General features: G+C 39.8%; 1 protein-coding gene across 2 annotated transcripts in view; it reads left to right on the top strand.

The window, feature by feature from the left end:
- Positions 1-10,125, top strand: part of LOC119515651 (thioredoxin-related transmembrane protein 4-like) — a 70,939-nt gene extending 60,814 nt beyond the window's left edge. For both annotated transcript variants that reach the window (XM_037811749.1, XM_037811748.1), the window contains 2 exons: positions 5,279-5,342; positions 6,607-10,125. In XM_037811749.1, the coding sequence (XP_037667677.1) occupies positions 5,279-5,342; positions 6,607-6,977 (435 nt within the window). In that variant the 3' untranslated portion in view covers positions 6,978-10,125. The remainder of the gene's footprint in view (positions 1-5,278; positions 5,343-6,606) is intronic.
- The last annotated feature ends 6,747 nt before the right edge of the window (positions 10,126-16,872 follow it).

Raw genomic sequence — 16,872 nt, 5'->3', positions numbered from 1 at the left:
TTTTCTTTTTAACTTTTTTTTTCATACAGTTGATTTAAAAAAGAAGGGAAAGTTAAAAAAAAAAAAAAAGAAAGAAAGAAAAGGAAAAAAAAAAAAGATGTAGTGCCCCCTTGAGGAGCCTGTGGAGAATGCAGGGGTATTTGCCTACCCCACCTCCATGGTTGCTAACATGACCACAGACATAGGGGACTGGTGGTTTGATGGGTTGAGCCCTCTACCATAAGTTTTACCCTTGGGAAGACGGTTGCTGCAAAGGAGAGGCTAGGCCTCCCTATATTTGTGCCTAAGAGTCTCCTCCTGAATGCCTCTTTGTTGCTCAGATGTGGCCCTCTCTCTCTGGCTAAGCCAACTTGAAAGGTGAAATCCCTGCCCTCCCCCCTACGTGGGATCAGACACCCAGGGGAGTGAATCTCCCTGGCAACGTGGAATATGACTCCCGGGGAGGAATGTAGACCCGGCATCGTGGGACGGAGAACATCTTCTTGACCAAAAGGGGGATGTGAAAGGAAATGAAATAAGCTTCAGTGGCAGAGAGATTCCAAAAGGAGCCGAGAGATCACTCTGGTGGGCACTCTTACGCACACTTTAGACAACCCTTTTTAGGTTCTAAAGAATTGGGGTAGCTGGTGGTGGATACCTGAAACTATCAAACTACAACCCAGAACCCATGAATCTCGAAGACAGTTGTATAAAAATGTAGCTTATGAGGGGTGACAATGGGATTGGGAAAGCCATAAGGACCAAACTCCACTTTGTCTAGTTTATGGATGGATGTGTAGAAAAGTAGGGGAAGGAAACAAACAGACAAAGGTACCCAGTGTTCTTTTTTACTTCAATTGCTCTTTTTCACTCTAATTATTATTCTTGTTATTTTTGTGTGTGTGCTAATGAAGGTGTCAGGGATTGATTTAGGTGATGAATGTACAACTATGTAATGGTACTGTAAACAATCAAAAGTACAATTTGTTTTGTATGACTGCGTGGTATGTGAATATATCTCAATAAAATGATGATTAAAAAAAAAAAAAAAAAAGTAAGCTTGAATGTTAGCAGTTGCCTGTATGGCAGGTCATAACTTGGTGCCACAAAGTCATAACTCTAAGGAGCCAAGGAGGCTTGATTTTATTTTGCCACAAACATACTTAATTGAGATTATAGCTTACCTGAGAGATTTGGTTGCTGCTACAGGGGCTGGTAATGGGACTTAGATGCCTGTATATACCATTCATTAGGTCCTGGGTATGTTTAATTTTGTTGCATTAATTTTATTGCTAATTAACATGTCTACATTGCTGTTGCCTAAAGGGATTTGACTTTGAATATAAAAGGAATGTGATAGTCTCTGCTTCTCCCATCCATTGTCAATGCTAGATTTTTTAGCAGTGTATTTTGGAGCCACATGGAGTGTGAAGTTCTTGTAGGGGAAAATAGTTGGAGGTCTTGGTGATGCAGAGGTGGAGTTATGGAGAATGTAGGTAGTATATGAGCCTATTGGAAGATCAACAAAAACTTATCTGCATAAATAATTTTAGAATTTTATTTTTGAAGTTGACTTTAAGTGTAAGAAATTGAGTCTGTCCTGCCTGAGCCCTAAATTTATTTGGAAACTTAGGTTCAAATAATCAGGTAGAAAGGATGCCAGGAGGTTTGGCCTGTAGAAAGAAGAGAGCTGATTCTAGACTGTTCAAGTGATTAAATAACATGGAACATTGTTCCTTTATTAGAAGTTGAGAAGAGAACTTTATTTAACACAATTATAATTTTAAAGCAGTAATAGGCTAGTAAATTTTCTAACATGATTCTGAAAAATTGCAAGCACATATTTCTGTTCAAAGGCCTTTTCTACAGTTGTAATGTGTTAAAAGATACACACAATGCCTGCAATTTGCCTTCAGTAGCCTTTGATTTCTTATGCCCTTTTTATTTACCTTTTGTGAAAATTCTTCATAAAGCTGGATGTTTATTCAGGAAAGAAATACAATGTAAATATTCCACTTTGTACAGCTTGACACAGCCACATTCTTTTCCCAATTTGTCATCTATTCCAGAATGGCACTTTCATTTAACTTTTAGGATTATAACTAGGGAAGTGTTTCTCAATCATTTTCACATCTTCACCACATTGAGAATATTTGTATAATGCGTGAAGGTAAAGGGATAAAGCTGCTGGACAAGACTGCCTGAGGCTGTCAGTGACTGACCCAAGGTGACAACTGCCTGCCCTCTGTCCAGCCTCCCTGAGGGATGAGAGGATGGCTGTCTTGACGTGCCTTTTGAAAAACTGGGCTCTGAAGGTTCTTTACTAGCCTCACCAACTGAGACTAAATTAAATGAGCAGTTCAGATGGAATGAATCTGAGATGGAATTGTTGGGAATGGAATTTCCCAAAATAGAGTAATAGGAATTGCCTTTTCTCAAAGGTAAGTGCCTTTGAGATGCTCCATATGTTGTCCTGATGGAAAACCTGCAGTCCATGGAGGTTTGGGACTCTCTTGCATTTCTACCTTACAGAGCTAGGATTAGAGGTCAGTTCTCCAGGTGTGTGATTCTGGCCTCTGTAACACTTTTGCCATTAACTGGGGTCTGAAAGCAGAGTCCAGGCATGCAGGCAGGCAGCTATTGGTCCTGGTGACTTTCGAGAGTTTACTTCCTCTTATGAGTCTTCATGGAGTTTAACTTACTTAGTAGCCAGGAGAGGCAGGATGTTTTCTCTAGAGAAGTGATTCCTTGATTTTCATGGCTTCCCATATACCTGTTATATTTCCTATTTTTTCCAAATTTTAATGATGGGAATGCAAAGCAAGTCTGCTAACTTCATTTTTGTTTATCTTCTTGAGTGAGCCTCGTGATGGTTGAAACATTTTGCTAAATGTTACTTTTCACATGAAAACAAAGTACTCAGTTTTAGAAATTAAATATATATTTTGCATTTTATACCAATAGGGAAAAGAGTCTTAGGTTCATATCCTATGTATCATATCACTCTGGCAGCATCATTTTCTGCTGTCAGTGACTCTGCTCTCAAGGACAGAATAAAGCAAAGCTCTAGACAAACAGAAAAGCAACAGAGAATATGGGCAGCAATCCAGCTGATTTAGATATAAAGGCTCTTTAACTCACATAGTTCAGTAACATAAAAATAAAAGGCCAGGGTTTCTTTTGCCTCTATTATCTGGTCTCCATTTTGGTTGGTATGTGTATATGGACACTGTCCAAATAATGGTGCTTATGTAGATTGTTTTTCTAGATTATGCTGACTGATGCCTAGCACAGAGTTTCCCCAGAGGAGGGACTCTAGTATTAGCAGGCAGGAATGTCACCCTCTAAAAGATAGTGAGTCCATCTGCTCTCCTCATTGAGGTGTATGGCTCTCTCAGTAGAACCTGAAAGCTGAAAATATAACCGTCAAAGGGTGATCATGGACGATGAAGAGGAAGACACCATTCCCCTATAAACCCTGTTTTTAAATAGTACCATTCTTAGTGGCTCAGAGAGGGAAGGGTTTTCTGGACCAGAAAATAGATCTTGAATTAAAATCTGAGATGAGGGGAGGGTTTTTCCTCCCAGTTTCTGGGAAGAAAGACTATATAATGCAATTGTATACTGTTAGACCTAAAATGGACTTCAGCATAGGCTAGCCCAAACCCATCTTTTAGAGAAAGAGTGCAAGTGAGAGAGCAGTTAGGTGACTTGTCCAGGGTCGAACAGCTGATGATAGATAAAGTTGAGACAACCATCCAACCATCCTTTCTAGGTCCCCTTTACACAACCAGCCTTCTGGGTGGCCCAGGTATATCCTTGGTGGGACTTACTTCCTCCCAGGCTTTGCTGTAAATTTTGGTGTTTCCTGTTGCTGGAAGGTGATTTTTCTTTCCCTTAGGATATAAGGACCAAAACTTTTCCCTTCCAGTCAGAATTAAGAAAGGAAAAAGAAAGAAAAGTCATGAGAAAATTATGTCCTGTGAACCACTAATAAGCAGAAGGGCAGGCAGACAGCTGGTGCTGCCCATCCTCTCCTGACCATGCCCAGGGCCTTCACTGCTGCCTCCTCCAGGTGGTCATTCTTGGTCCTTCCCCATCCTGTAACTGGTTATAATCTCTTTATCTCTTAAGTCTCAAAGTTCATTTTTCTTATGAGACTCATGTTCCATATTGCCTTATAATTAAATTGCTATTTTTTTCTCTGCTACTCAAGAGCCAGGACGATGATTTCTTCATGTTGAACCTAGTCCTCTGGTTACTAATGTAGTCCTTTGAACCTAATGAATCAGGTATTGAGTAAAGTGATAAATGGATATATGGACAGTAACAATCATAAACACGATGTTGGGTAATTATTTGATGTTTATAAAATTGAACCAAAAAGACTACATCTTTGGGTTCTTTAATGTTTTGTAGCACCTTTAAAATGCTAATGTATGAAGTACTATTCCTCTTTTAAAGACTAGGCAGTTATTCAGAGTGAAGGCACTGTCTGGTCTGAACTAAGTACAACAAGAAATGTATAGCCTTCCTGTTGGGAAATGGCCACAGCATAGCCGCTTCTTTCTTCCGGGGTTGGATCTCTTTGGTGTTCTGGGGTGCTGTAGTGGAAGGGAAAAGTTGCAGACATAGAGAGTGTCTTCAGCTAACCCTGCCCTGTTTGGAACTTCCCGTCAGCTTCATCACCATGACCTATTCCTATCCCCAGACCTGGGACGTGGAGTGGGATGATCCTGCCTTTAGGGAGCTTGGAGTGTATTAACGGGACAGCATGCTTATAACACATAGAAAGGGAAGCTAGTTAATCACTGTCTAAAATAGGATTTAGTTCATATCATTGATGAGGTTTCTTATAATTTGTCTCTGTAGAAATTTCTTATACTAATCTTGAGAATTCCAGGCCCTAAAATGTTCTTCCATTCAAGTGGGGGTTACCCACTGATGATGAATCACCCATATACAAACTAGTTTTGTTTGTCCAAAATAGTTTTTTAAGTAGACCATTTTAATGGCTGATAGTGTTCATTTTCTTAAATCTTCTTGATTCATCTATTTCTAGTGGACTCTCTATAGACATTTGACTTTGTGACCTGTTATAAATAAATAGTATTTTTCTACATTATGCCACATTTGAGAAATAGGAAATTCTTAATTATTCCCTTGTCCTTTTTGAGGACTATTGACCAACTGCCAATTATTTGTCTAAGAATATCTGTTTATAGAAGCAAGGCATAATTGTGAGGCCCTTTGGTAAAAATGTCCTATCTACTAACTGTAAAATCACTTTTTTCTCCAGGTCTTGGTGGTAATATCAGAATGCTTCTCTGTACCACTTCCAGGGCATTTGTCTGAGCGTTCTGGTAAGCCTGATAAACTCATAGAATAGAGTATCTTTTGAATTCTTTAGTGTTCATTCCTTTTGTCCTCAGATGGATAGTGGATTTTATCCTTGATTTGCTGGATGACAAAACCATCACCACTACCAAATTCTCTGAAATATGTTTTCTAGGTAGATTTGAACAAAATTCTTATGTTCCCTTTCTTAAATTAGAGAATGTTTCATTTTGGCAATCGTATTTTCCCTTTAGGTATATGCCCTTCATTAATCAGTCGCCATCTTTTCCTTCATTCGCTCTGAAGCAAGAAGGGAGGAAAGGAACACACATTTATTGATCCTCTACCATGCCCTCCCAAGTCCTTTAAAAGCAGTCTTCTAGTAGCTTTTACAGATGAGAAAATAGAGGTTCTAAAAGGCTAAGTGAATTGTCCCAGGTCACAAAGCCAGGACTTGAATCATGACAGTTTGGTCTGAGTCCAAAGTCCTTGCACGGCTTGATGCTATTTCTGGAGTCAAGTTGTGCTCTGTTCTTGTTTCTTTATTCCTGACTATTTTTGAGAATTTGTATGAAGACTTTAATGAAGACTTGATAATTGCTGAATTTTATTTAGGAAATTAAGCAAATTTATGTTTCTTTTTAGTTCTGGAAGTTTTCGAGTCTTTGAGCCTTCCACAAATTATTAGAAAATATATTATGTTCCTGACAATTCTTGAAAGTAATAGAAAGTCAGTTCAAACCAGCTTAGGGAAAAAGGTGAACTTATTAGTTCCCATAACTGAAAAGTCCAGGGATGTTCTGGCTTCAAGCACTGCCCAAGTGATAATAGGTTTCTGTTTCTATGTGGCTGCCTTTGGGGCTCTCATTTCATCAGTTTAGCAATCCCTGCAGAAAGAGGGAGGACTTTTCCTCCTGACTCTGGCCCAGAATTCCTGGGGTGTATATTCTCTGACTGGCCCAGGTTACATTATATTGCTAAACCTTCTACAGGTGCAAAGCAAAGAGAGTGCAGGAACCTTTGCTCTCTCTGCCCTCGTGCTCTGTCAAAGTCAACATGGTCAGGGAAGTATCCAGAGAGAAACAGAGAACCCATTCCCAGAGGACGGGGCTCTAATGCCAAGCAGAGAATCTGTTCTGTGTGATAATATAGCTTCAAGGTGAAGAAAACTGTCAAGTAGCTCCCGCCATCCCCCCTTTGCATTTATTTCACAGATAAACACTCAAAATGATAGTCGAGTTAATATTGTTTATTTACAGGAAGTTTTTGTTCCTTCTCTTCCCTCCACAGAGCAGAATCAGAGGTCAGTGGAGGCTCATAGGGCTGAACAGTTGCGGGATGCAGAGGAGGAAAAGGACGACTCGAATGAAGAAGAAAACAAGGACAGCCTTGTAGATGATGAAGAAGAGAAAGAAGATCTTGGCGAGGAGGATGAAGTGGAGGAGGAAGAAGAGGAGGACAACCTGGCTGCTGGTGGAGAGGAGGAAAGAAGTGACGCCAATGAGCAGGGGCCCCTGAGGGAGGACAGCGTGTCCCGGGAGGGAGTGGAACCTGATGAGACTGAAGGAGATGCCCTTGAGCAGCCCTGTTCCGCTGACACGGAGGTGATGGAGGACGCATTGAGGCAGCGCAAAACTCAGCATGCTGATAAGGGGCCGTAGGTTTTATGAAGGTATTTGCAGTAATACAGATCAAAGCTAATGCATCTTTTCCCCTCTGGTCTACAGTTCAAACCAAATCCTTAATTGTTTCTGAATGAGAAGCTTCTCTCTTAAAAGACAATCTCTAGTCAATGTCTTAGGGCATTAAGCCTCATGTATATTAATGAGAATCTTTTGGGCAAGACAATCAGGAAACAGAAAAACCAGTGTGGTATCAGGATCTGTTTGGGGGCTTGGAATGGGAACAAGTTCATTTACTTGGGGCTAGAGAGTCTTGACCAGAGGAGGCAACCCCAGTCCTCATTAGCACCTTCTAGAGACAAGGCTGCATGCCTCATAAATTAAAAGCAAAGCAACCTTTACTCTTGAGCATCCTCAAAAGTGTAGCAGAAGTCTTGCTTCCTTTACTTGTTTTAAGTATTTATTTTTGTCAAACTTGGTAAGAAATGTCAGGCATCACAGGGCAGGGACACATTTTTACAGATAGAAATTGAGAGGACCCTGGATACTATTTTAGAAAAGAGCTTGGAAGTCATCCTAACCTTCTAAATCACCTTATGTCTTATTTCTTACCTTTAATTTTTTAAACGTTTCTACCATGGGCCTGTAGGCTCTGCACACTCTTCCCAGTATTAAGAGAGGACTCCAGTGCTAGTGAGGCTTATGTCAGCTGTGTTGGTTCTGATTTAAGGGTTTAGATAATCAGGAACCACAGCCCGTGAAGCTATGACTGCCAAGCATCTCAAATGAAGTTGCCATCTTTGGAGTTTCAAAAGAAAGTGGGTATTTTATAGGAAAGTTTGTTCGTTTTTTTTTCCAAAATGTAGTAGTTTTCTTTCTGAAGTTGCTTTACCAGTATTCTTTCTGAAGCCAAAAGTCCTCTAAGTCTTTTGTAGTCTTGTGCAGAAAACTTGAATACTGTGTGTTTCGTTTCCATCTCATGGGGTTCCCTGGCCCATGAAACACTTTAATAATAATGGAAGAAACACTTCTGGTTTTCCTTCACTGATGTGCTATTGGTGACAAAATTAATGAAAGTCAATACCTGGGAGTGAAAGATTTGGTTTCCTTTCCTTCCTTAATCTTCTAAAGAATTGTATCTCTGTAAATCTCTCAATACCAGATCTACTAAAAGCACCCAGGGGACCCAATTTGTTTTAAAAATTCCATCCATCCTCTTCTGTCCTACCTCATTTATGTTTTAGAATAAATTCGTAAAATAAAATTCCAAGCTTAAGAAAGATGCCTAAAGTTGATCCTATGCCCCAGGGGTCCAGAAAGAATAATAAGGAATGTGCGTTTATGAAACTCAGAAAGTTTCTGTCATCTTTTAAAATGAATATGCAGTATACTTGTATCTGGCTGTTTAGATAGTCCTTTCCTTATAGTAACACTGGGCTCAAGATGGGGATTCTGAAGCTCCCTACCCTTGTGTGCTTGAATGAGACTGTTGCAAGCATCAAACAAAGGGAGTTTTCATTCTGACAGAATCTTATATTTAGAGATGGTTATTTTTCATCTTTCCAAGTCAGATACCAGGCAGTCTGCTCCCCCAGTACAGTGAGGTTCCTTAAGAGTCTGTAGTAATTGTGGTCTTCAGATAGCAATGGAGCCTCATGTTTGAAGCCATCGTGGAACTGACAGGCTGGGAGACTCTGGACATGGGCCAGTTCCTGCCCTTCTCTGCACACATCCTCACATATAGTGCCACTGTTGGTGAGATGGCTCTGCCTGCCTGGTCCCAGAAAGCCTTTCAGAGGCACAGCTGAGCTGGGCCTGCTGTCTCCCATCACTGGATTTCTGAGGTTCAACTGAAACAAAGTTTTCAAAGATTAGTAAGTTCAAGTTCAGGGGTATGTGATAAGAAGTTTCATAGTTTGACTTTTCTGTGTAATGCCTCCCACCAAATTGAAATACTCATTTTCTTAGTGGAGTGACTAGAGTGGAAGAATAAATAAATAAAGTCTACTTTGACTTTTTATAAATTTAGGGCCAATTTCCAATTGGATCCCAAATGGGACCCAAATACATAATAAGAAAAATACATATTCTTTCCAGAAATACTTTTTTAAAAAGCTGGAGGGAGGGGAGAAAAACATCTTGGAGAAGAGAATTTATTAAAAGTTTAAGTATCTGGCTGTGGGAACCATTTTTCCTGGTTTTCCTCAACATTCTGGCAAAAGATAGGCTTTTTACTAAACAGCCCTATGAGTACAGTCACTTAATACTCTTCTCAATTTGAGGCCTTTAGATTTATTTTCAGGACTTAATGAATATAAAACTAAAGGAAACCATTTAACATTAACTATTTTAAACTTAAAATTAGATCAACATTTGAATAGAATTTTATGGATTTTTTCTGTAGAGAATAAACTTATTCCAAAAGTCAAATGCATGGAAACATGATTTTGATTTAAAAAATAAAAAATAATCATGCTTTCCTATATTCAATATCAGTTATTTAAATACAAAATAGTGTTCTATATAAATTAAAATTAGGTAGATTTTAAATCAAAGAAACTTTGTGTTTTGGAATGGAGGTGCAGTACTTTATGTGTGGGTCTTTGCAGCAGGGTGCTTTTTCATTGATTAGAAGGAAAGTTTGAAATTTCTTGCTACCTTTTTATTAGTTTCTTTTATTATTCATCTATTACTAGATCTGATAAACAATCTTAACTTGCTTAGCGATCTCATATGGATGCAGCAGTCCCACTTCTTTCCTTTTGAAATGCCAGCATTGAAAAGAATGAGGGGCAGGGCATACAGTGCCTAGCTCTGCATGGGCTCAGACTTGCAATTTGATCTCATACGTATGTCTATGTTAGGTACAGGTCTCTCTGACTACATAAAGAAATTCAAGACAACTACTGTATTAAAAAGTTAAGCTTTAGCAGGATTGGCTTTTGACAGTGAATAAAGCCAAATTTTCGCCAACTTACTAGCAAAAACCTTGTTGATAGCTGTGGCGTTGTTGGGTATATGTCAGTCTACAGAGCCTGTGTCCTTTAACTCCTTTGGTGCAGATGATAAAAAATGTCTTTTAAGGCAAGTACTTAGCATGTGACTTTTTATTACCGAGTCCTTCAGGAGTGGAGTGGGTATGTTGCTTTATGGGGTGGGGAATGTTAAAGACCCCCCCCCCCAAAAAGGGCAAGAAAAAGTAGGGTAAACCTGATATTTTAGCATAAATCCTAAATCTAAAGGCCTCAAGTTGAGAAGATTACGGTTTTATCTTCTTTTAAGTTTTATATTTGGCATGAAGTGAGAGAAAGAAGGGGAAGACCGTTGCTTTTGCTAATGTGCGTCAAGTTTATATCCTTCATCTCAGTGTTGAAGTGTTATTTCTGCCAGTATTATAAATGTGTAGTTGACCCATCCTGTCAAATATGCCAACAGTTTGGGAAGTTTTCTTATATATCTTTTGTGCCAACAGAAACTTTCCTTCTTTTTAAATATCACTTTACCTCAGTTCTGCATTTTGAGCCTCTTGAGAAGATTACAGCTTATCTTGAAAAAGCCAAATGTGGAGTTAACAAGTCTGCTGAAATCCAGTGGGGTGATTTTTTGATGGTGTTTCTGAAGCAGGAAGGTCAGTCGAAAGGCCTTTGCTACCTTTAGACAAGGATGTGGCCTTCTGATGGCTTATTTTCTGTAGTTTCGTGTGGATTGTGACATTGTATATGTGTGACTCATACAGCTTTAATGTGTTTCCGATGTAGTTTAATCACATTTGTTGTAAATAGCTTCTTCATGGAAATGCAATTTTATACTAAGAATACTGCTTTTTGTATTGCAATACATTATAAATTTGTTATTTATGTTCTTTGTAATAGTCTTGATTATTTAGTCCTGTGAGATTTGATTATTTTTCTCTTCAACCATGTATTCTTTGCTTCTTCAAATAGCGTCTGGAATAACTAGAATGAGAAATTAAGATATGAGTTTGCAGCAGTACAATGCCTGCATTACAAACCACTGGATCACAATTGTACACAATCCTTAGGCCTTTATATTTTGATTTTACTGTAAGCTTTCATTTTCATCAAAACTTAATGATAGTGGTAACTAGGAGTAAAAACAAAATGGTGTATTCCTTTTCATATGAGTATTTTCAGAAGAGCTGTTTGCCTATGCAGTGAAAGAAATACAACTTTGTTAAAAAAATGGTTTTCCTCTATATATCCAGAGTCTGTTATTTCTCTTCCCCTCCCACTCTCCCCCCATTCCTACCTCCCTCTTTCTCTCCCTCTTACCCTCTTTCTCTTCCTCTTACCCTCTTTCCCTCTCTCCCTCTCTCCCCCTGACTTGGTAAAACCTGACCCGTCCTATCTACGCTATACCTTCTCTGGAAAGTCTGCGCTAAATAAGGACAAGACCAGAGATCAAAGGCTCCTCCTTGCTTCAGCCCGTTGTGCTGCCTATGAAACTCAATGTCTACATCTCTTATGTTCCTGTTCTGTTCAGAAGTCGGGGTGGCCAGAGCTTCAGCAAGTGGCAAGGGATTCTGATAATCCTCCCCAGCACTGTGGTCTGACCCAGTCTCCCAGGGCGTTCAGACTCTGGTCTACACCCAACTCTTCCTGCCATCATGGCAGGGGAAAACACAAAAGAGGTGAAACCACTCTTAAATACCCTTCATGGACCTAAATAATGGAGATTTGATTTTTCTCTTGGGGAAACTGGTAGGGTGTTGTGTAATAAGAAGGAAACTATCAAACTTGCTTGTCACCAGGTCCCTCCCTCCACTAAGTCCCTCTCTTGGAGGAACTGGCTCAGAATACCTGACTGTTGGCACATACAGAGAAATACATCAGTTATGCTGTGTCTCAGCCCACATGAACTTGGTCTTACATTCTTGGTGGTAACAAAGCCTGCAGTTTTTTAAGCTAACAACACTGAATTGCAAACTGTAATCCTCTGCTCTGCCCCAATCTTGAAGGCTCTTTGATATATATTCCACAATACTAGGAATTCTTTCTTTGAACACGTGATCTCCTTGAGTTAATAACTGTAATAGGCTTGGCTAGGTTGTGTTAATAGACTCCCAATTTTCTGGAATTTAAAAAACAAGAATATTATTACTTTTTCACTTAGTCTAGGGCAGGCAGTCCAGGTAGTAATGGCTCTGCTCCATGAAGGTTTTTCCAGAACCCAGGTCAAGGGAGGCTCTGCTGTCTCTAACATATGACTTCTAAGGTGACTGTGGTCATCTCCCTCCTGGCCCAGTCAGAAAGGGAAAGAGCATGGAGGAACATTCCTGGGAGATTTTAAGGGTAGGCTTCCAAGAGGCACACAAGCATCACTTCTGTTCATATTTCGCATTACAGGGGGTAGTCACAGGGTCACACTTAACTCTTAGGGAGGCTGGGAAATGTACCCTTGCCATATGCTTGAAGAAAGAGCTGTTTGAGGGCTAGCGATCTCTGGCACAATGACTGCATCTTACTTACTTTTACATCCTTAGTTCCTGGCAAAGAGTAAGTACCTGAGAAATGCTAGTAGTATGCATGTGCATATGGTAGGAGAGAGAAGGATACATATGGACCCGATCCTGGATGTCTTCCTTCCAAATTTTGCAGTTATTAGTCTTCAAGGTACCCAAAGTTTTCAAACTGCATTGTGTGTCTCGTGGACTTTATATTTTACCTGGCAAGATACACATGGTTACCACTGACTTACTATGTTAACTAATAACATTGAGCAGAGTATTCTTAAGATTTTCCATAGATGGGAATAAACTGGGCAAAGCCATGTGATTGTAAGATGGAGTCATGTTATTTGGTCTTCCTTTGGAGCCTCTAGTCTCCTGACCCTGAGAGAGTAAGAATTAGCTTCTAACAGAGCAAAGTGTTCTCTTAAATGGCATAAGATGGGATAGTATCTTTTTCTTCTATGTTTTTTAATATATATATGAAAAAATATTGGCATTTGTTTTAAAGCTGAAGGTCGGTTCTCTTGCTATGACAAGTTCAACCCCCTCCCCTTGTGATTACAGTACAACCCTAGTGACAGGTTGAAGTCCTAACCACAAGAAACACTTGAGCCCATGGCTATTCGTGGGCAGGGAGGACTGCATCATTCATATTTTGCAAACAAAGATGGTGATTTGGAGGCAAACTCAAGGAGAGATCTTAATGTACACTGCCTGAGAGGGTTTTGAGATCAAAGGAATTTTTAAATTGTTGACTTTTAATAGGCTAATGACATAAAATTCCAAGGAGGAGTTTAGTCTTTAGCATTTCCAAAACTTATTTGACAAGCGATATTTGTGCAACAGAGAATGTTGGCTTAAATCTGACATCTTTCTTAAAAGAACTGAGCTCAATGGAAAGTAAAAATTAAAAACCGTAAAGAAAATAAACATGACTAGCACTTTGGTTGCCCTGGTGGTGGTGGTAATTGTGGTGGGAGAGGAGAGCCACTGGCTTGGGTCATTAGAGAGTGTGTGTTTTGCTGGCCATGTATGTATAGGATGCAGGTGCTTGGCTGTAGGAAGCTGGAAATCCCAGCTACCACCTAGGTGAAACTCAGATCCGCTCACCAGCACATGGAGACTACAGGAAAACTTACCTGTCTTGGCCTGGCTTCACTGATGAAAAGCATAGACTTCCTGAGGTCGATGGGCACGACCTTAACAGAGCTAGAGTTTACACTATCTTCATAGTCAGCAAATATCCCAAACAAAGAGATCCTGGAGAAAGGAAATCTTAATCCTTTCTGACACGCATACCCTGTCTGGACTTCTAAGGTTCTCCTCACTGCACAATTAGGTCACAGAGTCCAGGGACGTGGTAAGTGCTGAAATGGCCCTGCCAGAATTCTTGGTTGGGAGTTGAGAGGGAGGCCGTGAACACCCATGTATCAAAAGAAATTGTGCCTATTGTGCTTTCTATCTGCTGCCCCCCCACTTCTGTGTTTTATTCTGGACAGATCAAAATCCCTGCCAGGCACCTCTGACAGGAGGAACTGTATGGCTCAGCTGCCTCAGCCAAAATTCACCATTGTCCTCTCCACCAACATTGGAGGCAGAGAATGGAGAACTTCCCTGGTAGCCAACATGTCAGATTTTTGTATTCAGTTACCCCCTCCCCATGAAAATCTCTACTCCTCTGTCCCAGAGCTCATTCCTCATGTATGAAAGATGATTCAGCTGCTAAACACCCACAGGGCAGAGGACAACTACTAGATGTTCCACTTCTCCACAATTGAAGGAAACATTGGTCATGTCTAGTCGTCCAAGTTTGACCAGGTTAAGCTGAGGGTGATCACCTCATGGACTTACCAAGGCTGCATTCTTCCAAACCTCCTCTCATCACAGTAAACTTCATCGTACTGGAGGCAAACTGGTGCCCACGTTGTCCAAGAAGAGCTATCTCTGCAGGGACCCTGATTGAAATTTGAGTTCTGATTATGCTTACCCAAGAAGACTTCACTAGACTGGAATATCATGGTCATCACTTACAGTTCCCTAAATCTGCTCAAGGCTTCTGGTGTGAACCCTCAAGATCTATTCTTTCTCCTCAGCATGTGTCAGCTTTCCCAATAGGTAGAATTCATGTGGCTCTTGCTTCAGGATCAAAACACAGCAAATCATGGCTTGCTTACTTATGTGCTCCAAGCCTCATTCCATCACTTTTGTCAGGCAGCCCACTAGAGGAATTCTTCTAGCCACTTCTTATGGGTACATCTTTTGAGAAGATGTCCAGCACATCAGTGGCAGCTTTTCTGGCTTTACCTTCACAGGTCACCCTTGGTGTATCATATTAGATACTAGCACCTATATTTTCGTATCTGTTTCTGTGTCTTTGTATCACTTTAGTGGAATACTCAAACAGTAAGTCGAAGTTTTTTGATTTGGCCTGCCTTAGCATAATACTTCCACAAATTTCTTAAGTTTCTGGGAGCTATTAGCCTATTGCAGTGGTTCCGAGGACTGCTCGAATTTGAGTTCCACAGCAGCAGCCAGATCCCTCTGAAATCTCTTCCTTTCCAGTGGAGCAGGACAGCAGCTTTTGACTGCTCCAAGCAGTACTGACATAGGTCTTCTTTCTCTGTCAAGAAAATAATAGAATTTCTTAGGAAATTGGATGCCCATTGAAGCTGTCTTGAACTATATTGTCCAATTCGCAACTTCACAAGGGGAGTTTAGTTTTCTTTTTTAAAAAAATCTCAATTTTACTCCATTATACTTGGTACATAAACCTGCTTTTCAAATTGGAACCATACATTTCCGCCAAAATCACAGTTTTCATTTTAGCAAGACCTCAACTGCATTGGCTCTGGCTTTCTGGAGCTATTTCAGGAACCCATTCTTAAGTCCCTACTTCTTTGTTCCATTGTTTCAAGAGTCTGGCCTTCTTAATGAAAATACAGTTTGGCTCAAGTGATAGTTTTATCCAAGGTGCATTGGGTATTACATCACAAATCCAAAGACTTGGGGGGTCACTCCCAAAATGTAACCCATCTAAATCCAGTGACTCTACATGGTCCAGTCTTTCCAGCCAAAGAAACTCAGCTCGGGAGCATAAATAATTACTTTTATCTCTGGAAAATTAATGAGGACAGTCCAATTCATTATCCACAGTAACATTTCTTAAGAGCCCCATCTCCTTTCTTTTATTCTCTCTCATTCAACTTTCACTCCTTCCTTACTCGCCATTCTCTCCCCCCACAAATGTCTCCCTGTACTTTTTCTACATGAGCTTTTGCTTTTTACTTCTCCTTCCTCTTTACTTTGTGACTTTACTTTCCTCTTTTCAGAAATAAACCTGCTTTTCCTGCAACAGGTCTTTTTTTGTTGTTGTTTTCCTCTGCCTCATATCCCAGTCTGCTCCGAACTTGCATAAAAAGTCTACTTGGGTAGAAGCATGGCCAAAGGCAGAAATGGGACAAAGCTTTGCTATTCCTCGGTGGAGGGAAAGTTTCAACACTAATGTCCATGCTGATAAAATTTGTTGCTTCTAAGGACTGTATTTTTGTCTACCACCTTCCCCTTGTCCCCACTATTTTTTCTCTCTTTGACTCTGATTCTTCAGGTCTCCAACCTAAAACTAGAAATAAGACAATTGTTCTTCATCTCTTCCACAACATTTACTTGCAGCAAGTTTCACATTTGAGTGAAAGGTGTTAGAGTGAGTTCCCAAGTTAGTGATTCAATTCGGGTCTTCCCTGTCTGCCCAGAAGTGCATCAGCCTTGAAGGTGTAAAAAAAGAGATTCTTGCGTTTGCTGCTTCAGCGCAGGAAGAATTTTCCCTCTGTCCCTCCTCCTTTGCCACCAACACACGTTCTCAACAAAGAGTGTGCAACTGCTAAAATATTTGTTTTTCTGTGATTTAATTTTATACGTAACAATCTTTCCAGAGAGCAATTTTCTTCTTATCATTATAACATTATCTACTCAAGCAAATGGTCTCTCCGTCAAGGACAAGATCATTAATTAATTTTCTTTTAGAAAAATGGCTAAAGCTGATGAGAAACTAGAACTTATTCTTACTGTAAAAGTTTGCAAAAATATGGGCCGATTGTCTAGAACACCAACTTTTCTAGTTTAGATAAAATCAAGAATCAAAGACTTATTCTTGACATAACTAAGAAAATACAAAAAGATGAGAATTTCTTAGAAAATTTTCTAAAATATACACTGCTGTATCATTTGGAAAAGGAAAAACACATACACTGAAGGACTGGAATATGTTTCATTTATAGTAATAGCTATGAAATAATATGTGAAGCCTTCTCAAATCTGATTCCCGTGCCAAGTCAGTATTCTCTGCTTTAACCACAAAATTTACAAATGTATTACATATGTTGCATAACAGTTTTGAACTCCTCAATAAAACTTTTCATCATTTATCTTTAGATTTGAAATATCTTTGTAATGATGAAAAATTGATAC

Source organism: Choloepus didactylus, chromosome 19 (genome assembly GCF_015220235.1).
Source record: "Choloepus didactylus isolate mChoDid1 chromosome 19, mChoDid1.pri, whole genome shotgun sequence".
Classification (NCBI taxonomy): Eukaryota; Metazoa; Chordata; class Mammalia; order Pilosa; family Megalonychidae; genus Choloepus; species Choloepus didactylus.
This window is presented reverse-complemented; position numbering and strand designations above follow the sequence as displayed.